This window comes from Carcharodon carcharias, chromosome 1 (assembly GCF_017639515.1).
Source record: "Carcharodon carcharias isolate sCarCar2 chromosome 1, sCarCar2.pri, whole genome shotgun sequence".
NCBI lineage: Eukaryota > Metazoa > Chordata > Chondrichthyes > Lamniformes > Lamnidae > Carcharodon > Carcharodon carcharias.
The window spans coordinates 211,479,338-211,503,609 of NC_054467.1; the positions used below are offsets into that span (position 1 = coordinate 211,479,338).

Here is a 24,272-nt window from a genome sequence, read left to right on the forward strand (position 1 = left end):
CTTGCTTAAAGATGAGCCAATAATATACAGTGATGACGCACACGACACCGATGTGAATTCTAGAATGAGAGCAACCCAAATACTGGGCTAGATAAAAAAATTCTCCCAAAAGCTGGCTGCAAAGCTTCGTAAACTGAAGAAGAACCAATAATGACAAATGCAGGCTGACTTGCCAACTTCTTGTCAGCTGCCATATCCCCCCCCCCCCAACCATGTACATGGAATAACTCTTCACCTTCTCAGTATCATCAGGCAGAAGTTTTCGTCCCGCAGGCAGGTATGCGCCTGACCCAAACGGGAGTGAAACAGTGTGTGATGATGTCAGCTGAGCGTCCCGACATCATCGCGCACTGTTGTGATTTTTCGGTCAGCGGGCGCGTGCGAGAGGCGGCATCGTGCCCGCCGATAATTAAGAGGCCTATTAAGGCCCTTAAGTAATTAATTCAGCTGTATTTTTCACTGCCACTCAACCATTTGGTTGGCGGGCAGGTGAAAAGGCCAGGTGGCCTTTGCATTTTTAATGAAATCTCATCAACAAAAACAACAAAAAATTTTATTATCCTTTTTACATGCCCCTCTTCATGTGACTGTAAAAAGTTTATTTTTCATTTTAAAATCCTTCAGCTCCCTGAGGCAGCTCTCAGCCTTCGTGGACCTGTCAGTGCGTGCTCCCCCATGCATGCACACACTTCCTTGCCCGCGCTCCTCTTGCCCCCCCAACCCCGGCAGGATTGAGGCTCTTTGCACACCGTTCACGCTGGCTTGCCATTAGTTGGCCAGCCAGCGTGAAATCGCGGTCAGTCTCGCGGCCATTTACAGGCCCGCCCGACAGGGGGAGAATCCTGCCCATTGTCCCCTGAGAATGTCAATGAGGTTCCACAGGAATTGGAAAAAGAATGATGTTTCTGAGAAAGGAAAGCGCAGACCAGACTGTTCAACCCAATGAAATTACAGAGTGAGTTTTATTCTTTTGACCTGGAGATATAGCCATTCCCATTTTCCCCATTTTCCAATCCGCTGTAGCCTTTTATAAAGTGAGCTGACATAGCTTCTTCTATCTAACGAGCAGACTATAAATATAAATGTTTATTAAGTAGTCTTTCACAGGGGTAGATGGAACTTTTACCTTTTCTTTTTGTTGAGAACTGTGTGGGAAGAAAGGAAAAAAGAAAGACTTTCATTTATACAGTGCCTTGAGGAATCTCCATGTCCCAAAGTTTGTTTGATCCAATGAAGTACTTTTGAAGTGTTGTCACTGTTGCATATAATTAATACAAATGTGTCAGCAAAGCAGCGTATTGCTAATGCATGTGTTGCTTTTTTTGGTACAGATTCTGTTAATAACATCCTGCAGCAAGAGAGACAAAGAGAGAGATGGGAAGAGAGTCAGAGAAGAGGCCGCAGAATCTCCCAGCGATCAATCAGCAAAGAGCGATGGGTTGAAACTTTAGTAGTTGCTGACACCAAAATGATAGAATATCATGGCAGTGAAAATGTGCAGTCATACATCTTTACCATAATAAATATGGTAAGATTAATTGCATTTTATATTGTTTTCTGAAAAAAAAAACAAGTTTGATGACAAAGATAAAAACAAAAAACTGCAGATGCTGGAAATCCAAAACAAAATCAGAATTACCTGGAAAAACTCAGCAGGTCTGGCAGCATCGGCGGAGAAGAAAAGAGTTGACGTTTCGAGTCCTCATGACTCTTCAACAGAACTGAGTGAATATTAGGAGAGGGGGTGAAATATAAGCTGGTTTAAGGTGGGGTGGGGGAGGGTGGGGGGAGAGAAGTTGATGGGGGGGTGGTTGTAGGGACAAGTAAGCAGTGATAGGAGCAGATAATCAAAAGATGTCACAGACAAAGGAACAAAGAGGTGTTGAAGGTGATGATATTATCTAAACGAATGTGCTAATTAAGAATGGATGGTAGGGCACTCAAGGTACAGCTCTAGTGGGGGTGGGGTGGAAAGACTAGCAGGGCATAAAATATTTAAAATTAATGGAAATAGGTGGGAAACAGCTTTCTGGACTGAATATTGAATTCAACAACTTTAGATCTTGAGCTCCCTGCATCATCCCCACCCCCTTTCCGTTTCTTCCCCCTTCCTTTTGTTTTTTCCAATAAGTTATATAGATTTTTCTTTTCCCACCTCTCCTAATATTCACCCAATTCTGTTGAAAGGTCATGAGGACTCGAAACGTCAACTCTTTTCTTCTCCGCCGATGCTGCCAGACCTGCTGAGTTTTTCCAGGTAATTCTGTTTAAGTTTGATGACAAATTGATCTCAATGCTCCATCAACTTGAAAATTCTCAGATCCATTCTAATGCTCACTCTTGTACCTGACCTTGCTGCACTGTCAAATATTTGAATATTTCTGGTGGGTGCCCATATCAATAGAAGCACAACTAACTTGATGTTCATGAATTGTGGAGGAACACGATGAGCACTGGCAAGCTGTTCAAGAATGAATTGGCCAGACCTCCTCATAACCTTTGCAAAGCATTAACAGTTGGCCCACATTGTAAAAAATCCTCTTGAGAAGTCCAGAGTCCTGAAAGCTGAATAGCAGGATCTATGATAAGTTACTTTGCGAGCCCCATCTTCATCTGATGTAATAGACCCTGAGTGAGGTAAACAGCGCTTCTGCCGGGCTCATCATTCAGTGGGAAACCTCTGGCTGTTCTGGTTCAGCTTATGGATACTGATCTGCTTTCTACTTTCAGTATTTTCTGTTTGTTTAAATCATGCCACCTGAAAGTTCCCCTCCAAGTCACACAGCATCCTGACTTGGAAATGTTTCAGTGCTGGAGCTCGCCCAAAACGGCACTGTGGGTGTACCTGCACCACATGCAGCGGATACAGAAGGCAGCTCTCAGGGACAACTAGGGATGGGCAATAAATGCTGGCCCACCCAACAAAGGCCACATCCTGTGAATGAATGAATGCAAAAACAAAATTGTGATTTGGGAGGGCGGGATTGGGGTGAGGGGCAACCTAACTGCTGTGCTAAGTGACCCATGCCAACACAGTGCCCACCTTTCCCTATCGCAGGAGATTATTGAACCGCTTGTGGCACTGCATCCAGGTGCGTCTCACCACATCGTGGGAGCTGACCCTTTGTACCACCTCCTCCCAGGCACGTTTCATCATGTGGGTGGGCCTCCTCCTCCTGTCCCTTGGCACAAGGATGTCATGGTGTGCTGTCACCTCCTCGAGGAGGGTAGCAAGGCACTCAGCCAAAAATCTCGGGGCACACTGCCCCGCCAACCTGCCCTCCCTCCTAGCCCGCTCTCCGAGAGCGCTGTCAGACACCCTCCTGTGTGAAATCGGTGGCAGCCTTTGGAAGGCCGCCTGTGCCGTTCCTGAATAGGCCCCCAGGGCGCCATTGGACCCGGCAGTCATTGGGCTCCTACTGCCGCCTGGCCCTTCCCGCTGTTCTTGGGAGCCACGATTCACACAGGGCGGGCCTTAATTGACCCGCCCACGTAAAATGGCGGCCTAGAGCCGATTGTGGGCGGTAATCAGATCCATGCCCGGCCATGCCCGCTCCTGAACAGCCCGTCCACCATAAGTAAAATCCTGGCCATTAATATCTCTTCATGACAACAACCTATCCCCATTTGTTTTTTATTTGTTCATGGGACTTGGGCGTCGCTGGCTAGGCCAGCATTTATTACCCATCCCTAATTGCCCTTGTTCAGAGGGCATTTAAGAGTCAACCACGTTGCTATGGGTCTGGAGTCACATGTAGGCCAGACCAGGTAAGGACGGCAGATTTTGTTCCCTAAAGGACATTAGTGAGCCAGATGGGTTTTTACGACAATCGATAATGGTTTCATGGTCATCATCAGACTTTTAATTCCAGATTTTTTAAAATTGAATTCAGATTCCACCATCTGCCGTGATGGGTCTCGAACATTACCCTGGGTCTCTGGTTTACTAGTCCAGTGACAATGCCACTATGCCACCACCTCCCCATATCCCTTGATTCCCTTAGAGTATAAAAAATTAACGATCTCAGTCTCAAATATACTCAACAGTCCTCTGGGATTGAGACACCCAGCGATTCAGTGAAGAAATTTCTTCTTATCTCAGCCCTAAGTGACTGGCCCCCTATCCTGAGATTTGCCCCTAAGTTCTAAACTCTCCAGCCAGGGGAAACAGCCACATAGCATCTACCCTTGTCAAGCCCTCTCAGAATCTTACATGTTTCTATGAGATCAGCTCTCATTCTGCTAAACTCTAGGGAGAATAGTTCCATTCTCCTCAGTCTGTCTTCATAAGACAGTCTCTCATTCCATGAATCAGTCTAGTATCAGTGTCAAGAATGTACACAACTCATTGATGTGCATGCTTAGTTATAATGTGAAGCTGCATTTCACATTTGATTTGGAATCCTACAGGATAGCCTCTTGTGTTTTGCTTTATCATGGTATTGATTTGCATTACAGCAGTGCAAACCAAAGAAAACCTGACATAGGCCAGGATTTTGCAGTTGGCGTGCAGGGGCAGGCCTGACACGCCGGCATGTAAAATGACACACGATGATGTTGGGTGTGTATCCCGACATCATCGCACTGTCTCGTGATGTCTCGTTCGGTTGGCAGGCAGGCGAAAAGGCCAAGCAGCCTTTATGTTCTTTAGGAAACCTCATCCATGAGCGGGATGAGGTTTTCTGAAGGTTTTACAAATTAACTAAAAAGTTTTTCTGAAAAATAAAAACATGTCCCATCTCATGTGACACAGTCACATGAGGGGACAGGTTTCATTAAACTTTTATTACATTTGTTTATTTTTTCAAAACCCAACTCTCCCTCCTCCCCCCGCCCGCACAGGTAGCACTCAGTAGCTCCGTAACTACCCCCACCGAGCCCATCCGACTCAGGAAAGATTCAGGCCATATTGAAGTGCCTCCATGGGAATAGATAGTACTCAGTATTAATGAAAGTCTATAACACGAATGGTAATAAACAATTTAATATTGTGACTTGTGTTTCAATCTAATTGATATTTGTGAAATAATTTTGAAAATGTTTTGTTTTGAGTATAACTTATCTTGCCCGTAGTTATATCTCGCAAGAGTTAAGTGTTTTGTGCTGATAGCCCTCAATTATCTGAGGCTGAAATGAGACTTGTTGCCTTTTTGTTCTATTTGATCCTGAGATGGCTTTCTGACCACATAATGATGCCGTCACTGTCTATTTTACTTCTGTAACATTTCCCTGCCACAACTAATCTGTTTGCTGAAACTATCACCCATGTCTTTGTTACCTCTAGGCTTGACAATTCCAGTGCACTCCTGTCTGGTCTCCCACTTCTCTGTAAAATTGACATTATCCAAAAATCGGCTGCCCATGTCCTAATTTGCAGCTACTAATCACCATGTACTTGCTGGTCTACATTGGATCCCAGTTAAGCAAGGTCTTGATTTTAAAATGCTTCCTCAAAACTTCACTGCTTTCTGCTTCTCTTTCCTTCTTTAAGATATTTCTTAAAACCTATAAAAAAGCTTTTAATCATCGGCCTTAATATCTCCTTGTGTGGCTCAGTGGCAAAGTTTGTTTGATGATGCTCCTGTGAAGCACCTTGAGATGTTTTACTACATTAAATGTGCTTTATAAATCAAGTTGGTGTTGTTCCAGTATACTTATCTTTCATAAGATTTTACAAATCTTACAATGTATGATTTTGTATAAACCAATGCCTTTGAATGTATTGCAGCAGATACGTCAATCATTCATTCACTAGGGTTAATGTGAAGAAACAGTGATTGAATAACAATCTTCCAATGCTAAATTTGTTTCAGCCTTTGATAGAAGTTTTCTGGATTCAAGGACCAATTAATTTCTCTCTTCTGACATTGGCACAGGTTACAAGCTTGTTCCATGACCCCAGTATTGGCAATGCAATCCACATCGTATTGGTGCGGCTCATTTTACTAGAGGAAGAAGAGGTATTATTAATGTTATTTCAAATTTCTCAATTGTAATTATTTATGTGGGGGGTCATATTGTATATGGAAAGAAAGGTATGCAATTTCTCATTACAATATCGCTGCATTGCCTGTGCATTTCTTTATCAAAGTCATCAAATTTCTCTAAATATAGGCATTGGCAGGCAACTGTTAAACTCAAAAACCTGACTATGAATTACTCTTCTTTAATTTTAAGTAATCTTTGTCAAGTTATTTGATTCAAGGTTACTGATGTTTTATTGAAGGTACAATCACAACCAATAACCTGCTGTGATGCTGCTCTCAGTAATGCTGAAACATGTAATACCACGGAGCCTCTACGTAGAGAACTCCTGATCTTGATTATGAATCAGGTGAAACCTAATGCTTCTGTACAGAGGGAAAAATGGATAAATAATTCTGCTAAATAATTTAATTTTAATATGATCACTGTGCTTAACTCGTACACTTTGTCATCTAACAGTCTTCCCTTGATTACTTCTGCTGGAGCGCAAGCAAAGGAGATGAAATAGCACAGAAATCTAGCTGAGGTAACATTGCATGGCCTGGCAGGATTTGTTTTAAGCCCCAGAAGTAATATGAAATAGAAAGTCAACCAATACATGCCTAAAAAAAGGACCCTGCACTATATTACAAATGTTGTCATAGTTGGTATATATGCCCACAACTAACTGGAATACTCATCAACAACATGCAATTAACAAAAATAGGATGCAAGGATGGCAAAGTAAAGAAACTCCACAATGCCTTCCATTATTGTTACAATTAGTACATGATGAAAACAAGGATTAATTAAAACAATTATTCATGAGTTCTTTAATTTGAAATAAGTAAATCTAAGCCTCAATGCATTGGTAATCCATATTTAGCAGGTTTCTGCAATTTTTACAACAAAGGTAATGCTGCAGTCATTTTAACAACAGTTAAATTAATTCAAATTTTTAGTTCTGGTCAGCTATCTATTTTTTTATTCATTTCATGAGATATGGGCATTCCTGACAAGGCCAGCTTTTGTTTCCCATCCCTAATTGCCCTTGAACTGAATGGCTTGCTCGGACATTTCAGAGGACAATTAAGAGTAAGCCACTTTGGTGTGGATCTGGAATCACATATAGGCCAGACCAGGTAAGGACGACAGATTTCCTTTCCTAAAAACCAGATGGGTTTTTACAACAATTGATGATAGCTTCATGGTCAGTTGACTGGCTTTCAGATCCAGATTTTTTGAAAAAATAATCAATTGAATTTAAATTTCACCCGAACTGAACCCATATCTTCAGAGCATCAGCACAGGCCTCTGAACTACTAGTCCAGTAAGATTACCATTGTGCCACCATCTCCCTTTTCTGAGTTGCAGAAACACATCCACCATCTTGTAGAATCTCCAGACTAAGCTAGTATACATAAAATGTCTGAAAACATTTTGCTAGATTGACAAAGCCTGAATTAAATTAACTTGGACCATAAGTAAGCTTCCAGGTGCTTGTCCAGCTAAAATCACCCTATCTTTTAAGACATTGATATGTGATGTGATTTGAAGCAAGAAGGAAGAATCCAGCCATTGGTGGCAAAATAGGGGTTATGCTGATAAAATAGTGTCTGATTAGCTTTTTTAAAGTCTAGTTCACTGCTTACACTGATGTATTTTTTAACACATTCATATTTGCTGTGATTTTGGTTCAGTTAGCCATTGAGCACTTCCAAAGATAATTATATGCTCATATACAGTGCAAGTCTAGCTCAGAGTTATGTTAACTATTTACTGTGATTGGAGCAAGATTAATTTATTAGAGGTTACTAATTCATTAGTAAATTTTACTACTTCCAAGAATACCAAATGTATGAACCCAGTCCAAATCTGCAACTCCAAATTAGTGAACTGCCAGTGAAGCTATTATGTAACAGATATCAAGTTAGAGGCAGTTTTCTGAACTGGAAATGACTCAGGGTTAGGGCTTTTAAATATCCCAGCCTCGAAATAAATTTGTAGACTGTGGGAACCTCTGAAATCCAAGTGTGTACACATTTACTGCATTTTAAAAACACCAACCATTATCCTACACCCCTCTTGAAGATATAGTCCCAAAGCTGCAAGCAGCACTCTGATACCTCACCCAATTGTAGAAATTGCTATCAAGATAGATGATAATGAGCTGGTGGCAAAAATAACTTTGAAACAAAATTGTCTATTCAAACTGAAATAATACAGACAAATACATTGAATCTGAATAAGGAAGATAGCTTCACTTTTTGGTTAGGAGAACTTTGTCCAAACTCTGCCAGTCTTTTCGTCAAACCCAGTTCTCTCAAAAAACTTCCATCTGAATTGTTGAACAATCTTTTCTCTTTTTCAAATGTGGATGGACCTTCTGATTTTGTCTGGAATTATCTGTTATATTTCCAGATTGACAGTATTTGTAGACATTCCTTTTAACCCCTATTTAAAGGGCTAATACATCTCAATGCTTTTGCCCTTATGTATTCGTGCAGAAAAATATCTACCCTTCAGTTTCTTACAATAAAGGCTTGACCATCAGGAATCCACGACTAAGCATGAAACATTGACCCTGATTTTGTTTCTCAGCATTTATTGAGCAGAATGAACACAGTGACCTCCCAAAGTTGCCAACGGGATGACAGAGCATGTTAATTCAGTTAAATTCAGCCGGTGAGCTGCTTGAGTATTTTGAATGGCATCAAGACATTCACCATTTTAGGAATGTAGGAGCATAGGGGCATAGAACTTAGGAGCAGGAGTAAGGCATTGAGCTCTTTGAGCCTGCTCCACCATTCAATAAGATCTTGACTGATTTGATTGTGGTCTCAATTCCACTTTCCCTTCTGCCTCCCATATCCCCTGAGTCCCTTGCCTATCAAAAACCTACCCAACTAGCCTTGAATAAATTCAATGACCCTGCCTCCACTTCTCTCTGGGGAAGAGAATTCCACATACTAATGATAGAGCATGCACTTGCAGCAAAAGGTTAAAGAGGACAACTGGATGATCAAGGATTTTATATAGAGCTGGCTTGCCTGACCATTTTGCGTGGGGGTTGGGGTGGGGGGGGGGGCATGTTTCCATTTTTCCCCAGTCAAGGGGCTGATGAGCAGATTCTGGAAAGATAGGGCAGAATTTTGCCCTTGGTGAGGGTGCTCAGTGGGGGCAGGCGTGGGTGGTCGGAAAGCTAACCGCCATCTGAGATCTGCACCGCACCGCGATTTTACAATTAAGGCCCACGCAGTGTAGAATGCCAGCAGCAGCGCTCAGCACTGCCTGTGCGGGCGGGGGGAGGACGGCAAGTGGGCCTAGCGTGAACTTTGCGCATGTGCATGAAAGAGCGCTTCAAACTCCCTGAGGCACGGAGCTGCCTCAGGAAGAAGAAGCGCTGTTTAGAAAAAAACTAGTGAAGGAAATAAAAATATCATAAAACATGAGCAGGGACACGTTTTCAATTGAAGTGTAAAATTTTTATGTTATTTTTATTTGCTTTGGGAAACCTCAACCTGCCCGTGGATGAGCTTTCCTAAAAAGTGCAAAGGCCGCTTGGCATTTTTGCTTGCCCACCAACTGTAAGGTTAGACGGGCAATGTAATTTGAATTTAATTACCTTTTTAATGGCCTTAATAGGCCTTTTAATTGTCGGCGGGTGTGCTGCCGACTCCAGTGTGTGCCCACCGATTGAAATATTGCGAGATTACGCAATGACGTTGGGACGCTCACCCGACATCATCGCACGTAATTTTACGCTTGGCCAGGTCGGGCACACGCCTGCCTGTTGAGTTCAGTATTCTTCCCATAGGGTTTGGCACAACATTAAATGTCAATTTTTTAAAAATGCAGATATGAACAATAGAAACAATATACTGAGCAATGACAAAGCAATAAATTGATAATTTTAAAAAAAGTAATTAATAAAGTTGACCACTAGAGTGGGAGAAGGTGAGTGTGTGTGTTTTCGGCTTACTCCCAATCTCAGAGTGCTCACTCACTCATCCCCACCCACTGTGAGAGTATGTGTTGGTGTGTGGGAGTGAGGGTGAGTGAGAATCCTGAGATTGGGTGTGAGCCACACACATACTCTTTCTCTCACTCACAAACATGCATACACACACACACACACACACACACTCTCTCACTCACAAACATACACAAACACACACGCACACACATACACACACACTCTCTCTCACTCACAAACATACATACACACACACTCTCTCACTTACAAACATACATACATGCAGACACACTCACACTCTCACTCACATACATACATACACACACACACTCTCTCACTCACAAACATACATACACACACTCACTCAAACGTACATACATGCACACACATGCACACTCTCTCACTCACAAACATACATACATACACACACACACACTTTCTCTCACTCAAACATACACACATACACACACACACTCTCTCACTCACAAACATGCATACACACTCACAGACTCTCTCTCACTCACAAACATACATACATACACACACTCTCTCTCACTCACAAACATATATGCACACACATGCACACTCTCTCTCACTCACAAACATACATAAATACACACACTCTCACTCACAAACATACATGCACACACACGCACACTCTCTCACTCACAAACATACATACATACACACACACACTTTCTCTCACTCACAAACATACATACACACACACACTCACTCACAAACATACATACACACACACACTCTCTCACTCACAAACATACATACACACACTCTCTCACTCACAAACATACATACGCGGTACATGCACACACTCACATGCACACAATCTCTCTCCCTCATACACATGCACACACACTGGGCTGAATTTTACGCTCTAAGATCAGGAGCGTTTCCCACTTTGCGGAGCGTATTATGGAGCGTGATGGCGTCAGGCGCCATTTACAACATCATCACGCCAGTTTCCGATAATACGGCAGGCAAAAAGTCAGGAACCTGCCTGCGTTATTTAAATATCAATTTAGAAGCCAATGCAACTAATTAACCACCCAAGTCACTGCAATAATATGGTTAGAAGGCAATAATGTGCCTTCAGGGCAAGATTTAAGACAGGTGGAGAGTCTGTTTTTTTAAGAGCAAGCTTGTTTGGGCCAGTTTTAAAACTGATGCCAAGAGAAGACTCTCCATTTTGTGGTCCAGACTTGATTGGCTGCAGGGAGTGCTCATCTCAATGGGCAGAGGAATCTTTTGGATACGTTTCATGAGGAGAGCTCTCCTCTGACTCAGAGGGCTCTTTTGATGGAATATTTTCCTGTCCATTACCCAGGGGTGAGAGTTGAAAACTCTTGGAGACAGATCGGGACTGTGGTCTCAGTTGGATGCACATCCTCCAGTGAGGACTAAAGGATTAGGGGGCAGAGGAGGAGGAGAAGAAGGGTCTTACCGGTGTTTTGAACAATGGCTTGTGGACCCACGTGGAATGGCTTTGTGGGTCACAATCTGGCCCACGGGCTGTGGGTTGGACCAGCCTGTTGTAGAGCATTAATGAAGGAGCAGAAGATTCACAGAATCACAGAAACACTCAGTGCAGAAGAGGCCCTTCGGCCCATCCAGTCTGCACTGACACGTGAGAAACACCTGACCTACCTACCTAATCCCATTTACCAGCACTTGGCTCATAACCTTGAATGTTATGATGTGCCAAGTGCTCATCCAGGTACCTTTTGAAGGATGTGAGGCAACCCACCTCCAACACCTTCCCAGGCAGCGCATTCCAGACCGTCACCACCCTCTGGGTAAAAAGGTTTTTCCCCGCATCCCCCCTAAACCTCCTGCCCCTCACCTTGAACTTATGTCTCCTTGTGATTGACCCTTCAATGAAGGGGAACAGCTGCTCCCTATCCACCCTGTCCATGCCCCTCATAATCTTTTACACCTTGATCAGGTCGCCCCTCAGTTTTCTCTGCTCCAAAGAAAACAACCCAAGTCTATCCAACCTCTCTTCATAACTTAAATGTTTCATCCCAGGCAACATCCTGGTGAATCTCCTCTGCACCCCCTCCAGTGCAATCACATCCTTCCTATAATGTGGCGACCAGAACTGCACACAGTACTCCAACTGTGGCCTCACCAAGGTTCTATACAACTCCAACATGACCTCCCTACTTTTGAAATCTGTGCCTTGATTGATAAAGACAAATGTCCCATATGCCTTTTTCACCACCCCACTAACATGCCCCTCTGCCTTCAGAGATCTATGGACCCACACGCCAAGGTCCTTTTGTTCCTCAGAACTTCCTAGTGCCATGCCGTTCGTTGAATACTTCCTTGTCAAATTACTCCTTCCAAAGTGTATCACCTCACACTTTTCAGGGTTAAATTCCATCTGCCATTTATCTGCCCATTTCACCATCCCGTCTATATCTTCCTGTAGCCCAAGACACCCACCCTCACTGTTAACCACCCAGCCAATCTTTGTGTCATTCGTCAATTTACTAATCCTACCCCCCACATAGTCATCTACGTCGTTTATATAAATGACAAATAATAGGAGACTGAGCACAGATCCTGTGGTAAGCCACTGGACACTGGCTTCCAGTCACTAAAGCATCCTTCTGTCATCACCCTCTGCCTCCTACAACTAAACCAATTTTGAATCCACCTTATCAAATTACTCTGTATCCCATGTGCCTTTGCCTTCTTTATAAGACTCCCATAGGGACCTCGTCAAAGGCTTTCCTGAAATCCATATAAACTAAATCAACTGCACTACCCTCATCTACACACCTGGTCACCTCCTCAAAAAATTCAATCAAATTTGTTAGGCATGACCTCCCTCTGACAAAGCCATGCAGACTACACTGGCGTGTAAAATTAAAGCACATGGGATTGGGGGTTGTGTATTGAGCTGGATAGAAAACTGGTTGACAGACAGGAAACAAAGAATAGGAATAAACGGGCCTTTTTCCAAATGGCAGGCAGTGACTAGTGGGGTACCGCAGCAATTGGCGCTGGGACCCTAGTTATTCACAATATATATTAATGATTTAGTTGAGGGAATTAAATGTAATATCTCCAAATTTGCAGATGACACAAAGCTGGGTGGGAGGGTGAGCTGTGAGGAGGATGCAGAGATGCTTCAGTGTGATTTGGATAAGCTGAGTGAGTGGGCAAATGCATGGCAGATGCAGTATAATGTGGATAAATGTGAGGTTATCCATTTTGGTAGCAAAAACAAGAAGGCAGATTATTATCTGAATGGCTATAAATTGAGAGAGGGGAATGTGCAACAAGACCTGGGTGTCTTTGTGCACCAGTTGCTGAAGGTAAGCATGCAGGTGCAGCAGGTGGTAAAGAAGGAAAATGGTATGTTGGCCTTCATATCCAGAGGATTCGAGTACAGGAACAGGGATGTCTTGCTGCAGTTACACAGGGCCTTGGTGAGACTGTACCTGGAATATTGTGTGCAGTTTTGGTCTCCTTATCTGAGGAAGGATGTACTTGCTATAGAGGGAGTGCAGCGAAGGTTTACCCGACTGATTCCTGGGATGGTGGGACTGACATATGAGGAGAGATTGAGTCGATTAGGATTATATTCACTGGAGTTCAGAAGAATGAAGGGTGATCTCACAGAAACCTATAAAATTCTAACAGGACTAGACAGGGTAGATGCAGGAAGGATGTTCCTGATGGTGGGAGAGTCCAGAACCAGGGGTCACAGTCTGAGGATATGGGGTAGACCATTTAGGACTGAAATGAGGAGAAATTTCTTCACCCAGAGAGTGGTGAGCCTGTGGAATTCATCACCATAGAAAGCTGTTGAGACCAAAACATTGTATGTTTTCAAGAAGGACTTAGATATAGCTCTTGGGGCGAAAGGGATCACAAAGGGTATGGGGAGAAAGAGGGAGCAGGCTTTTGCGTTGGATGATCAGCCATGATGATAATGAATGGTGGAGCAGGCTCGAAGGGCCGAATGGCCTACTCCTGCTCCTAGTTTCTATGTTTCTATGTCTATCCCTGATCAAACCTTAGCTCTCCAATTGGAGATAGATTCTCTCCTTCAGAATTTTCTCCAATAGTTTCCCTACCACTTACGTGAGACTCACTGGCCTGTAGTTCCCTGGCTTATCTCTACAACCCTTCTTAAATAGCGGATTATCAACTTTGAGCAGAGAAAGCAACGGAGGTCACCCTAAAGCTGCCGAGTAAATTACATTTTGTTCCTGGCAGACCTGCTTCCAGTGATCCCATGATGTGACGCTGGTTCTGCTTTTTCCAGTTTTACGTAGCGGATTTATTACGTGCTAAAGGCTACTGAGGGTACTGGAGATACAAACTATGTCATAGCACCCTGATTGACAGAGCTTAGTGAGACACCTGCCTGTTTCCCATGGGGGCACTTGTCACCTAAATGGAGGTCAACTCAACAATTGAAGTGGGCAGAAGCTGACAGGAAGCTGCTTTTTTCAATTGTAGTGTTACTGTTGCTCCATTCACATTCAGGCAGTATAATCACCAAAATCAAGGTGATGAGGTTTTGGTGCCCAGACTTGGATATCATACAAGGCGACAGCCCCAATTGGCAGAAAAGATGTTGTATATTTTTTGATATTTATACATATAAAACAAGTTTTTATTCTCCCCTTTCGACTTTGCCAGTAAATTTTTGGAGGAGTACAGCAAGTTATGGGCATGGTCCATCCTGCAGTGTTCATTTAAGCACATTTTAATGTGCAGCTAATCAATGCTGCTTCTAACAGTTTGTTTTTGCCTGAACAACCCTGTTCCAACTCTTTACAGAAAGAACTAAAAATCGTCCATCATGCTGACCATACCCTTTCCAGTTTCTGCAAGTGGCAAAAGAATGTGAATCCTAAAAGCGACTCCACCCCAAATCATCATGATGTAGCCGTATTGTTGACTAGGTAAGTTTTCTATAGAACTGAGAACTATAAGAATTAAATTCATGACTGGAAAATACTGGGAGGACAGTAGGCTGATTTTTCAGGGAGAAATTACTTTTTTTGATGGCATCATAACTGGCAATGATCTACCAAGTGGCATGCATGTTGCCTTAGTAGATGCAAGGCCTTGGAAATTGATTCCATTATCTTAGCTATCTTCAGACTGAGATAGTTAATGGTCCTAAGACCAGGCTCTTGGCATAACAGTGGGAATTCTGCCTGTTCAGTTCCCTCCCTCATTGATAATAGCAGAGTTGCAGGGTCAGTGGGAGGGTGCGTAAATAGCACGGAAGCCTGGAAACTCCAGCATCTGGCTGCTATTGAGTGGATGGATGCTGATGGTGCACCCCATCCCTGCCGCTGCCTAAAACCCACCCAAGTCCCTGTGGCCCTCTCAGTCCATTCTTTTGGGTTCAAAGCACTATCCTGGCCTGAACTCCTCTGGTGTGGCCCACTTTCAAAAGACTCATGCATCTCCTCTCCCTGGGTATCGTGCCCTCCCAGCACTATGCCAAGTACTGAATGAACTTGTGTTGGACGTTCCCACTTCAGGCGCTGCTCCCCTCTCTGTGCCACATTTGCCCTCTCCAGTGTAAGGCATGGGCAGAGTTTTGGTCCCTTACAAATAAGGCTGCAAGATCTGTTGCTTTCTGGTAAGTTTAACCATTCTCCAGAGCCAAGGCAGAGGCCTAGCGGAATCACCAACGAAATTCAGATCCTGTATGTTTAATATTCTACAAATAGATTTTTAAAAGCTGCAGAGATGTACAAAATAGCGCATGGTGCACAAAGGTCATTTGTCAGGATGTGAACATCATTTAGATCGTTATTAATATTTATAAATAATAAAAGAAAAAGAATGTGGAAGGAAAATCCAACAAAGAAAATCAGGAAGAGCAAAGCCTGATGTTAAAGCCAGTGCTTATACCAGAGAGATCACGGATTTCTGTTGTTATTTGATGTGCGCTTGACAGTACACATAAATACGTGAAGAGCTGTAAGTTTTACTTTTGTCAATTATATATTTCACTCCCAGTGGCATTTTAACATGTGGGGTTTAAATCCGCAAATCTTGGAAGCTGGCTCCAAACTGTCCAGATCTGCATTTTATTCAGATGGGACAAGGGGTGGGCAGCCAACATGAAGTGGGTTGGCATTTTAGATCAGTTAATAAAGCTGGAAGTTTTGCAGGCTTAGCTCTACCTGGCCAGGATTTCTAGGCTGCAGGAAAGCTGGCAGCTGCAAAGAGGTGAGGGCAGCCTTGGGAGGAGATAAGTACCATCACTGCACTCTTTGTGGGCCAGGAAGAGCAGAAGTCCTTCCTCCTGAGTTACCACCCTCCATCCACCCCCCATCGATCCCGCCCAACGAGGGCTAAATTCTGCCCCATATTCCTTCTTTAAATCCCTCTATTCCTCTATGACAATGACCCACCGCAAACGGACCTGCCATCAAACCAATCCCCGCACACCCCCCCCCCCCCCGCCACTCCTCCCCACAACCTCCCCCCCCCCCTGCCCCCCAGTACACAGTACAAATCCCCACTCTCTGTGATGCCCTATTCTTCCCGCCTTGGGACTGGACCACCTCCTAGCTCAGGGATCAGACTCAATTTGACCTGCTGCTTGCCCGACTGGAAACCAAGCGTTTTCAAGCAGGCTCCCTTCTGGACAAGGAAGCCGCTAAAAATGAAAGTAGTGGAGTTAAAATTCCGCAGCCTGCAGGGAACTGCAGACTCCTGTGTTTCTTGCATCCTAGCAGGCCCCCCAGTTCCCAGCATGTCTGAATGTTAACACAGCTCCGCAGCCCCCACTCCATATGTCCCCATATTTTACTTAAATGTGAGTCACTCTTTTGGAAAGAAATGTATGAAATTGAGGTGCAGCAGGAACCCAATGTCAACCCTTATATAGTTTTACCGTATTTTTTTTTGGCATGTATGTTTTTCTTCACTGAGACCTGCATTATATTTGGTATATCTTTGAATGCTTTTTAGAGCACCTGAAGGTTTTACATTAAGATTGAAATGCTTTTGTGATTTTATTGATTATGCTGTGCCTAAATAATAGCTTGAAGGCTTTAAGCTTTAATTTTCATTGTCATAGAGGGATTTAAAGAAGGAATATGGGGCAGAATTTAGCCCTCGTCTTGATGGGGGTGGGTGGGGGTGTTCGGGAAGCCGACTGCCGCCCGCGTTCGGGGCCGGACCGCGATTTCACACTGGCCGGCCGATTAATGCTCAGTGCTCCCTGTGCGGGTGGGGGGAGGAGGGTGAACTTCAGGCTTGCTCATGACCGCACGGTTCATAATCTCACTTCGGCCCATCGGCCCTTCGACCTAGGGAGATGAAAATTTTTCAAAAAAGGTAATAAAGAAATGAATAATGTAATAAAACATGTCCCGTCATGTGATTCTGTCACATGAGCAGGGACATGTTATTAATTAAACCTCAAATTTTTAATTTTATTTTTATTTGCTTTAGGAAACCTCATCCCGCAAGTGGGTGAGGTTTCCTAAAATGTGCAAAGGTCGTTTGGCCTTTTCGCCTGCACGCCACTTGTTAACGGCCTTAACAGGCCTTTTAGTTGTCGGCAGGCACGCTGCTGAGTCCAGCGCGCGCCCACAGACCGAAATATCATGCGACTGCGTGTTGACATCGGGGTGCTTGCCCGAAATCAACACATGTCATTTTACACTCGAGGGGGTCAGGCCAACCACGCCCATGGCATACGTTCTACACATTCCTTCGGCCTCTTTTGTTTAAGGTGATTTCTGCTAGTTTATACTTTTTAAAAATGTTTTTGCTAATTGGTATGAAATCTTTATGTATAATTGGGGTAGAAAGCAGCATGAATAATGGCAAACTCTGAGCCTTATATATCGTAATTTTTAAATGAGTTAAATGGCTTTTATTTTCAGAATGGATCTCTGTGCTGGAATGAATCGCCCCTGTGAGACATTAGGTCTGTCTCATGTCTCAGGAATGTGTCAACCACTTCGAAGTTGCAACGTTAATGAGGATTCTGGCTTGCCAGTAGCATTTACCATCGCACATGAGATTGGTCACAGGTATCTCACCCTGTATAAGCAGAGAGAGTAGTTCATTTCAAACACACAGATCAGGTTCCACAGATTAGGAAAACCGTGTCCCGGAAATGGCCGAAATTTTTAAGTGCCGTCCCTGAACCCAGCCTTTTCCATCTTCGTGGAGCGGGACTGGAGTTGGGTCGAGGTTCGTGCATACACAGTTTGTGGAGGCAGCTGACCATTTCAATCACCAGCTGCCTCCACTCAAGTGGGATTTTGGAAGGCCAGCAGTGTGGAATCCAGTGAGTGCAGATCAGACCAGATGAAAGCAGGTCTGAACTTGGTGGATTTGTTTGGCTAACCAGGATACTGCTTTGGAGAGGTAAGGTGCCCCTCCTCTTTGGATAGGGACTCCTATTGCTTCTTTTTGGGATTATAAAAGTAAATATGATTCATGCACCCTTTTGGGATTTTTAAAAGTGAATATGATTATGCACATATTGTGCACAAACACACTGGAACTGTCCAGCTGTCAAAGAACTGTTAATGAACTGTCCAGCTGTCAAAGCTGACAGGGAAGTGTCCAAAGATACTAGGTGAGTTGGCATGGTGGTGGTAAGGCCAAAAGATGAGCATGGTGGTGAGCATGGGTTGTGATGATTTCGCACTAATTTGGCATAGGGTGTATGAGGGGCCATGGAGATGGGCATGAGGGGCATGGATTGGCATGGGGGCATGAGGGGCCATGGGGGTGGGTGGTTAACATCAATAAATCATTGGTGTTAACTTCACATGTTTTTCTGTGTGAAGATTACGTTGTATGAACCTTTCAGCAGTTAATAGGGTGGGATTTTCTGGCCCCGCCCACTGCCCGAACTGTCTGGTCCTGCTGAAAGCCAATGGACTTTTGGCTGGGCCGCTGTATTCCTGTGGCGGGTCCTGCCACAAAGGGGCTGGGAAATCTCAGCCATAGCTTTGAAATAATTGTTGAGTACTCACAGTCCATTACAATGTCAGATGCTGTTATCTTGGCCAGTTCTGCCATCTGCTTGCTTCTCCAGGGAAAAAAAAAACAATGCTGTTTGGAAGGATTTATTTCTTCTCTTTCCACATTTTCTAGTTCTTTCTTAGGTCCTTACACCCGTTCTTGTGATGGGTGGGCAAGCGACTTGTTCTCAAGGCCGGGATTTTTTGGCCCTGCTGTGAGACCAGAAATCCCTGCCCGCAGTCAATGGACCTTCAGCTAGCCCGTCAGATTTTCCATCTGGACTGCAACAATAACCGGCATGGGCAGGTCTGTGAACTCCTGGCCCTAGGTCTCCCCCTGTCCCTCTCTTAATCTGAAATAATATAGGCAAAAGAATTCACCACTGAACAATGGAATCATAAATCCATTCTTTAGACACGTAGGACATCATCCCCAATAGCATTTTAATTGGGATTTCCTAACTGTGAAATTTTGCCTTCGGTCTGGCGATCAGAGCTTTGCTAATACTGCAGTCAGTGAATATATCCTCTGAAATACCCGCAGGAATTTAAATTTGTAGTATTTGTTCTAAAAATGATGGATAAATTTTAAAATATTGCAAGAAGGACGGCGATATGGCTGATGAAATACCATTATTATTATTATTATTATTATTATTACAGCTTTGGCATCCAGCATGATGGACAAGGTAATGACTGCGAACCCATGGAGAAGCATCGCTTCATCATGTCTCGCCAGTTGCAGTACGATCAGTCTCCTCTCATATGGTCCCACTGCAGCAAAGATTATATCACACGTTTTCTGGAGTGAGTAATTTATTCAACATACGCCATTTAATAATTTGAACAGAATAATTTTCATTTTCAGTGCTGTTTGCAAATCGCTCATTTTTCATGAAGAAAATTGTTCTGTTGTGATGTGACATTAGAAGATTAAATGGAGCAAAAGTGAGAGAAAGAAATAATCGCTGATGAAACATTGCAAAGTTGCAGTGTTTCTTAGAAGTGTATGGATAAATAAGAATAGAATTTTCAGTTCTGGTTTTAAAATGGTAGGACCAGAGCATGGAGTAGTTAATGATTTTTGACTTCCCCTCAGGATGGTGCCAGTCAGGCCGATTGAATAGTTCATGGTGAACACTGTTCCAAGTAGATTATAGCTCTGGAATGTCATCAAAGGGAATACTGGGAATAGTATATGTTTATGGGTTTTAAATTTTAAGGCCAGAATCTTCTGGTTGGCGTGCAGGGGCAGGCCCCACATGCTGACGCATAAAGTGATTGCACGGTGATGTCGGGCGTGTGTCCCGACGTCACCGCACGTCATTCCGATCTTCAATTCGGTGGGCGCGCACTGGAGTCGACTGTGTGCCCGCCACCAAACTGTCAAAGGCCTATTAAGGCCATTAAGTATTTAATTAAACTGATTGTCTGGGCTGCCTGTCCAACTTTAAGGTTGGCAGGCAGGTGAAGACCCCAGGTGGCCTTCGCATTTTTCATGGATCCTCATCCATGGGCGGGATGAGGTTTCATGAAGGATTTATAACTTTAATAAAAATTTTAAATAAAATTCATAGACACGTCCCAGCTCATGTGACACTGTCACATGAGGGGACATGTCCAAATAATTTTTTAAAATCTTGTTTTCACTTTTTCACAGTTAAATTAAACTCCCTGAGGCAGTTCCTTGGTGAGCTGTTACAGTGCATCATGCAGATGGTCATTCTGCTGCCACTGTGCATCGATGTTGGAGGGAGTGAATGCTTGTGGAAAGGGTGCCAATCAAGCAGGCTGCTTTATGCTGGATGATGTTGAGCTTCTTGAGTGTTGTTGGAGCTGCACTCATCCAGGCAAGTGGAGAGTATTCCATCACACTCCTGACTTGTGCCTTATAGATGTTGGACAGGGTTTGGGGAGTCAGGAGGTGAGTTACTCCCTGCCGAATTCCCAGCCTCTGACCTGCTCTTGTAGTCCAGTGGAGTTTTCTGGTCAATGGTAACCCCAGGATTTGATTGCGGGGGATTCAGCCACGGCAATGCTATTAATCCGTTGTTTTGTGGGATTGTTTAGCTCTGTCTATCACTTGCTGTTTATTTTTAGGTATGTCTAGTGCTGGTCCTGGCATGCCCACCTGCACTCTTCATTGAACCGGGGTTGATCCCCTGGCTATATGGTATTGACAGAATGGAGGATATATCGTGCCATTAGGTTACATTGTAGCTGTATACATTTCTGCTATTACTGATGGCCCCAGTGCCTCATGGATGCCCAGTTTTGAGTCGCAAAATCTGTTCAAAATCTATTCCATTTAGCACGGTGGAGGGTATCCCTAATGTGAAGATGGGACTTCATCTCCACAACAACTGTGCGGTTATCACTACTACCAATACTATCATGGACAGATGCATCTGCAACAGGTAAATTGACAAGGACAAGGTTCCCCCACTCAGAGTACATTCTGTGCCCTTTCCAACTTTTGTGCTTTGTCCAGTCATGGAGAAGTACTGCTTCATCAGCTGAGGGGGGAGCAGTACATGGTAACCAGCAAGAGGTTTCCTTGCCCATGTCTGACTGATGCCATGAGACTTCATGGGGTCCAGAGTTGATGTTGAGGACTCCCAAGGCAATTCCTTCCTTCCTGCCATGTCTGGTGATTCTGTCCTGCCAGTGGGACAGGACATACCAGGGATGGTGATGGTGGTGCCAGGGACATTGTCTGTAAGGTATGATTTTGTGAGCATGACTATGTTTGACTAAGGCTGTTGCTTGACTCATCTATGAGACAGCTCTCCCAATTTTGGCACTAGCCCCCAGATGTTAGTAAGGAGGACTTTGCAGGGCTGAGATTGCCGTTGTTGTTTCCGATTTCTAGGTTGATGCCTGGTAGTTCTGTCCAGTTTCATGCCTTTTAGACTTTGTAGCAATTTTATGCAACTGAGTGGCTTGCTTGGCCATTTCAGAGGGCATTTAAGAGTCAATCACATTGCAGGAAAGCAGATTTCCTTCCCTAAAAGACATAGTGAATCAGATTTTTACGACAATCAACAATCGTTGCATAGTCACTGTTAGACTAGTTTTTAATTAAAGATTAATAATTGAGTTTAAATTCCACCAGCTTCCTTGATGGCATTTGAACCCATGTCTCCAGAGCATTAGCCTGGGTCCCAGGATTATTAATCCAGTGACATTATCAATAGCCCACCACCTCCCTTTACCATTTGGGCTTCCCCCCTGTGCCTGACCTCACTGGCCTCAAAATTGGCCTCACCCCACCATGTCACAATGTAATTCAGTTCGGAATTGGGCGATAGGTGGCAGGAAGGCCGCTCAGGCAGTTTTATGGGCCACCCTGCTTGCAAACCTGCTCATGGAAACGTGTAATATTCTGCCTGTCGTTTTTCAGCATAGATAGAAACTCTAGCCAAGTTAACCAATGCCTAAGCAAACTGTTTGATGCATATTGGGGCTGCACATCAGCGGATACCACAAACGATTCATATGTTACTAGCTCCCCATCTGATTGAAAGCCAAGCTCTCAAACAAACTGGTCCTCTGGGGGAGGAATCAGTAATTGAAATAAAAATCCTAAATGGTAGCTTACCCATGAATTCCTCCCCTTCCTCCCCGCCACCCGCCCCCCCCAACTCCCTAAACGTCCAACGGTGGCTTTCTGACTGACGGCTTCCTTCAGATCCGCTCAGTTCTGGTGTGTTATGAATGTTTTCGGGTAAGTTAGCAGTGGGTCAGCTGCTTTGAGCATACAGAGACTGGTTTTCCTTCTGGCATTGAGAAACAGACCTTGGGACTAGTTTTGGGACCCATCCCTACTTGGGGGGGGATAACAGTCATGGGTCCCAATATTTCACAGAGGTGGCCTGTTAAGTGGCTGGTTGGGTGGCCAGTTAGTGACTTTGGGGATGGGAATAGAGCCAGGATTGAACGAATGTGGGCCCTGTTTTAACAGATCAACTTCAAGGATACAAGTACCAGAGATTGCAGAAGACTGGCAGAGGGCTGGGATCTGGGGTGGGGTTGTCCTTTGCTTCTCTGAGTTGGAAGCAGTGAGGGAGAGGACAGAGGTCCTCTTTCCGTAGGGTGGCAGGAGAAGGCCGTCCCAAAACAAAAAGGCTTGCAAAGAGGTGGCTGAGATGTTGGACAGGCTTTGGGGAGTCTGGAGGTGAGTTATTGCCACAAGGTTCCTGGCCTCTGACCTGCTGTTGTAGCCACAGTATTTACAAATCTAGTCCAGTTCAGTTTCTGGTCAGTGGTAACCCCCAAGACATTCAGCGATGGTAATGCCATTGAATGTCAAGGGGCGATGGTTAGATATTCTCTTGATAGAGATGGTCATTGCCTGGCACTTGTGTGGCGTGAATCTTACTTGCCACTTGTCAGCCCAAGCCTGAATATTGTCCAGGTCTTTCTGCATTTGAACCTGGACTGCTTCCGTATCTGAGGAGTCGCAAATGGTGTTGAACATTGTGCAAACATCAACAAACTTCCCTACTCCTGACCTTATGATGGAGAAAGAGCATTGATGAAGCAGCTGAAGATGGTTGGGCTGATGACACTACCGTGAGGAACTCCTGTAGTGATGTCCTGGAGCTGAGATGATTGACCTTTAACAACACAACCACCTTCCTTTGTGCTAGGTATGACTCCAACCAGTGGAGAGTTATTCCCCCGATTCCCTTTGACTCCAGTTTTGCTCGGGCTCCTTGATGCCACACTCAGTCAAATGCTGCCTTGATGTCTAGCAAGATGAGTTCAATGCCAAGCCCTTGTGACAAGCCTCTGAGCGTTTAACCTCCTACAGATAATGTAGCTGAGGAGCCTGAACATGGGAGGAATGTGTGCCCAGGGCTTTTTCTCAGCAATGCTCAGAGCCCTAAAGTGCTGCTGAGCAGCTGCCAGCATCGATACATTCAGCTTCTTATGAAAAATGAGCCACTGGCATTGGCCAGAGAGGTCAGCAGTGCCTTGCCTCATTTTGCAGGAGCAAAGGGCACATAATGCCCATGAAAGGGCACAGAATGAAGCAGGAGTTCCGAACCTACACACTATCATCCCTGTGGGGGAAGGAGCAATGAAAATTGCCAGGGTGGCTGACCTTGAGCAAGTCAGGGAAGGCATCTCTAATAGAGAGATGCATGTGGATGAAGGGGATGCAGTGCAATCCACCCCATCTGACAGGTTCCTGAAGACCGAGCTGCATTGGGAAGCCCCAGCACTGCAGAGGCTTCCACTCTGCAAGGCTAGTTCTCGTGATCTCTTCTTGTGCCTCTCAGTTTCAGATGTCAAGGGGGAAGGACAGATTCCTGTACCTGCAGAGA

The 24,272-nt window shown here is 44.3% G+C and overlaps 1 protein-coding gene across 1 annotated transcript in view; it reads left to right on the top strand.

Moving 5' to 3' along the window:
• LOC121275808 (A disintegrin and metalloproteinase with thrombospondin motifs 12-like) overlaps positions 1-24,272 on the top strand; it is a 689,364-nt gene that overhangs the window by 269,428 nt on the left and 395,664 nt on the right. Inside the window, exons 6-10 of the mRNA XM_041183446.1 lie at positions 1,332-1,528; positions 5,877-5,960; positions 14,762-14,886; positions 17,845-17,994; positions 19,603-19,746. Of these exons, the coding sequence (XP_041039380.1) occupies positions 1,332-1,528; positions 5,877-5,960; positions 14,762-14,886; positions 17,845-17,994; positions 19,603-19,746 (700 nt within the window). The remainder of the gene's footprint in view (positions 1-1,331; positions 1,529-5,876; positions 5,961-14,761; positions 14,887-17,844; positions 17,995-19,602; positions 19,747-24,272) is intronic.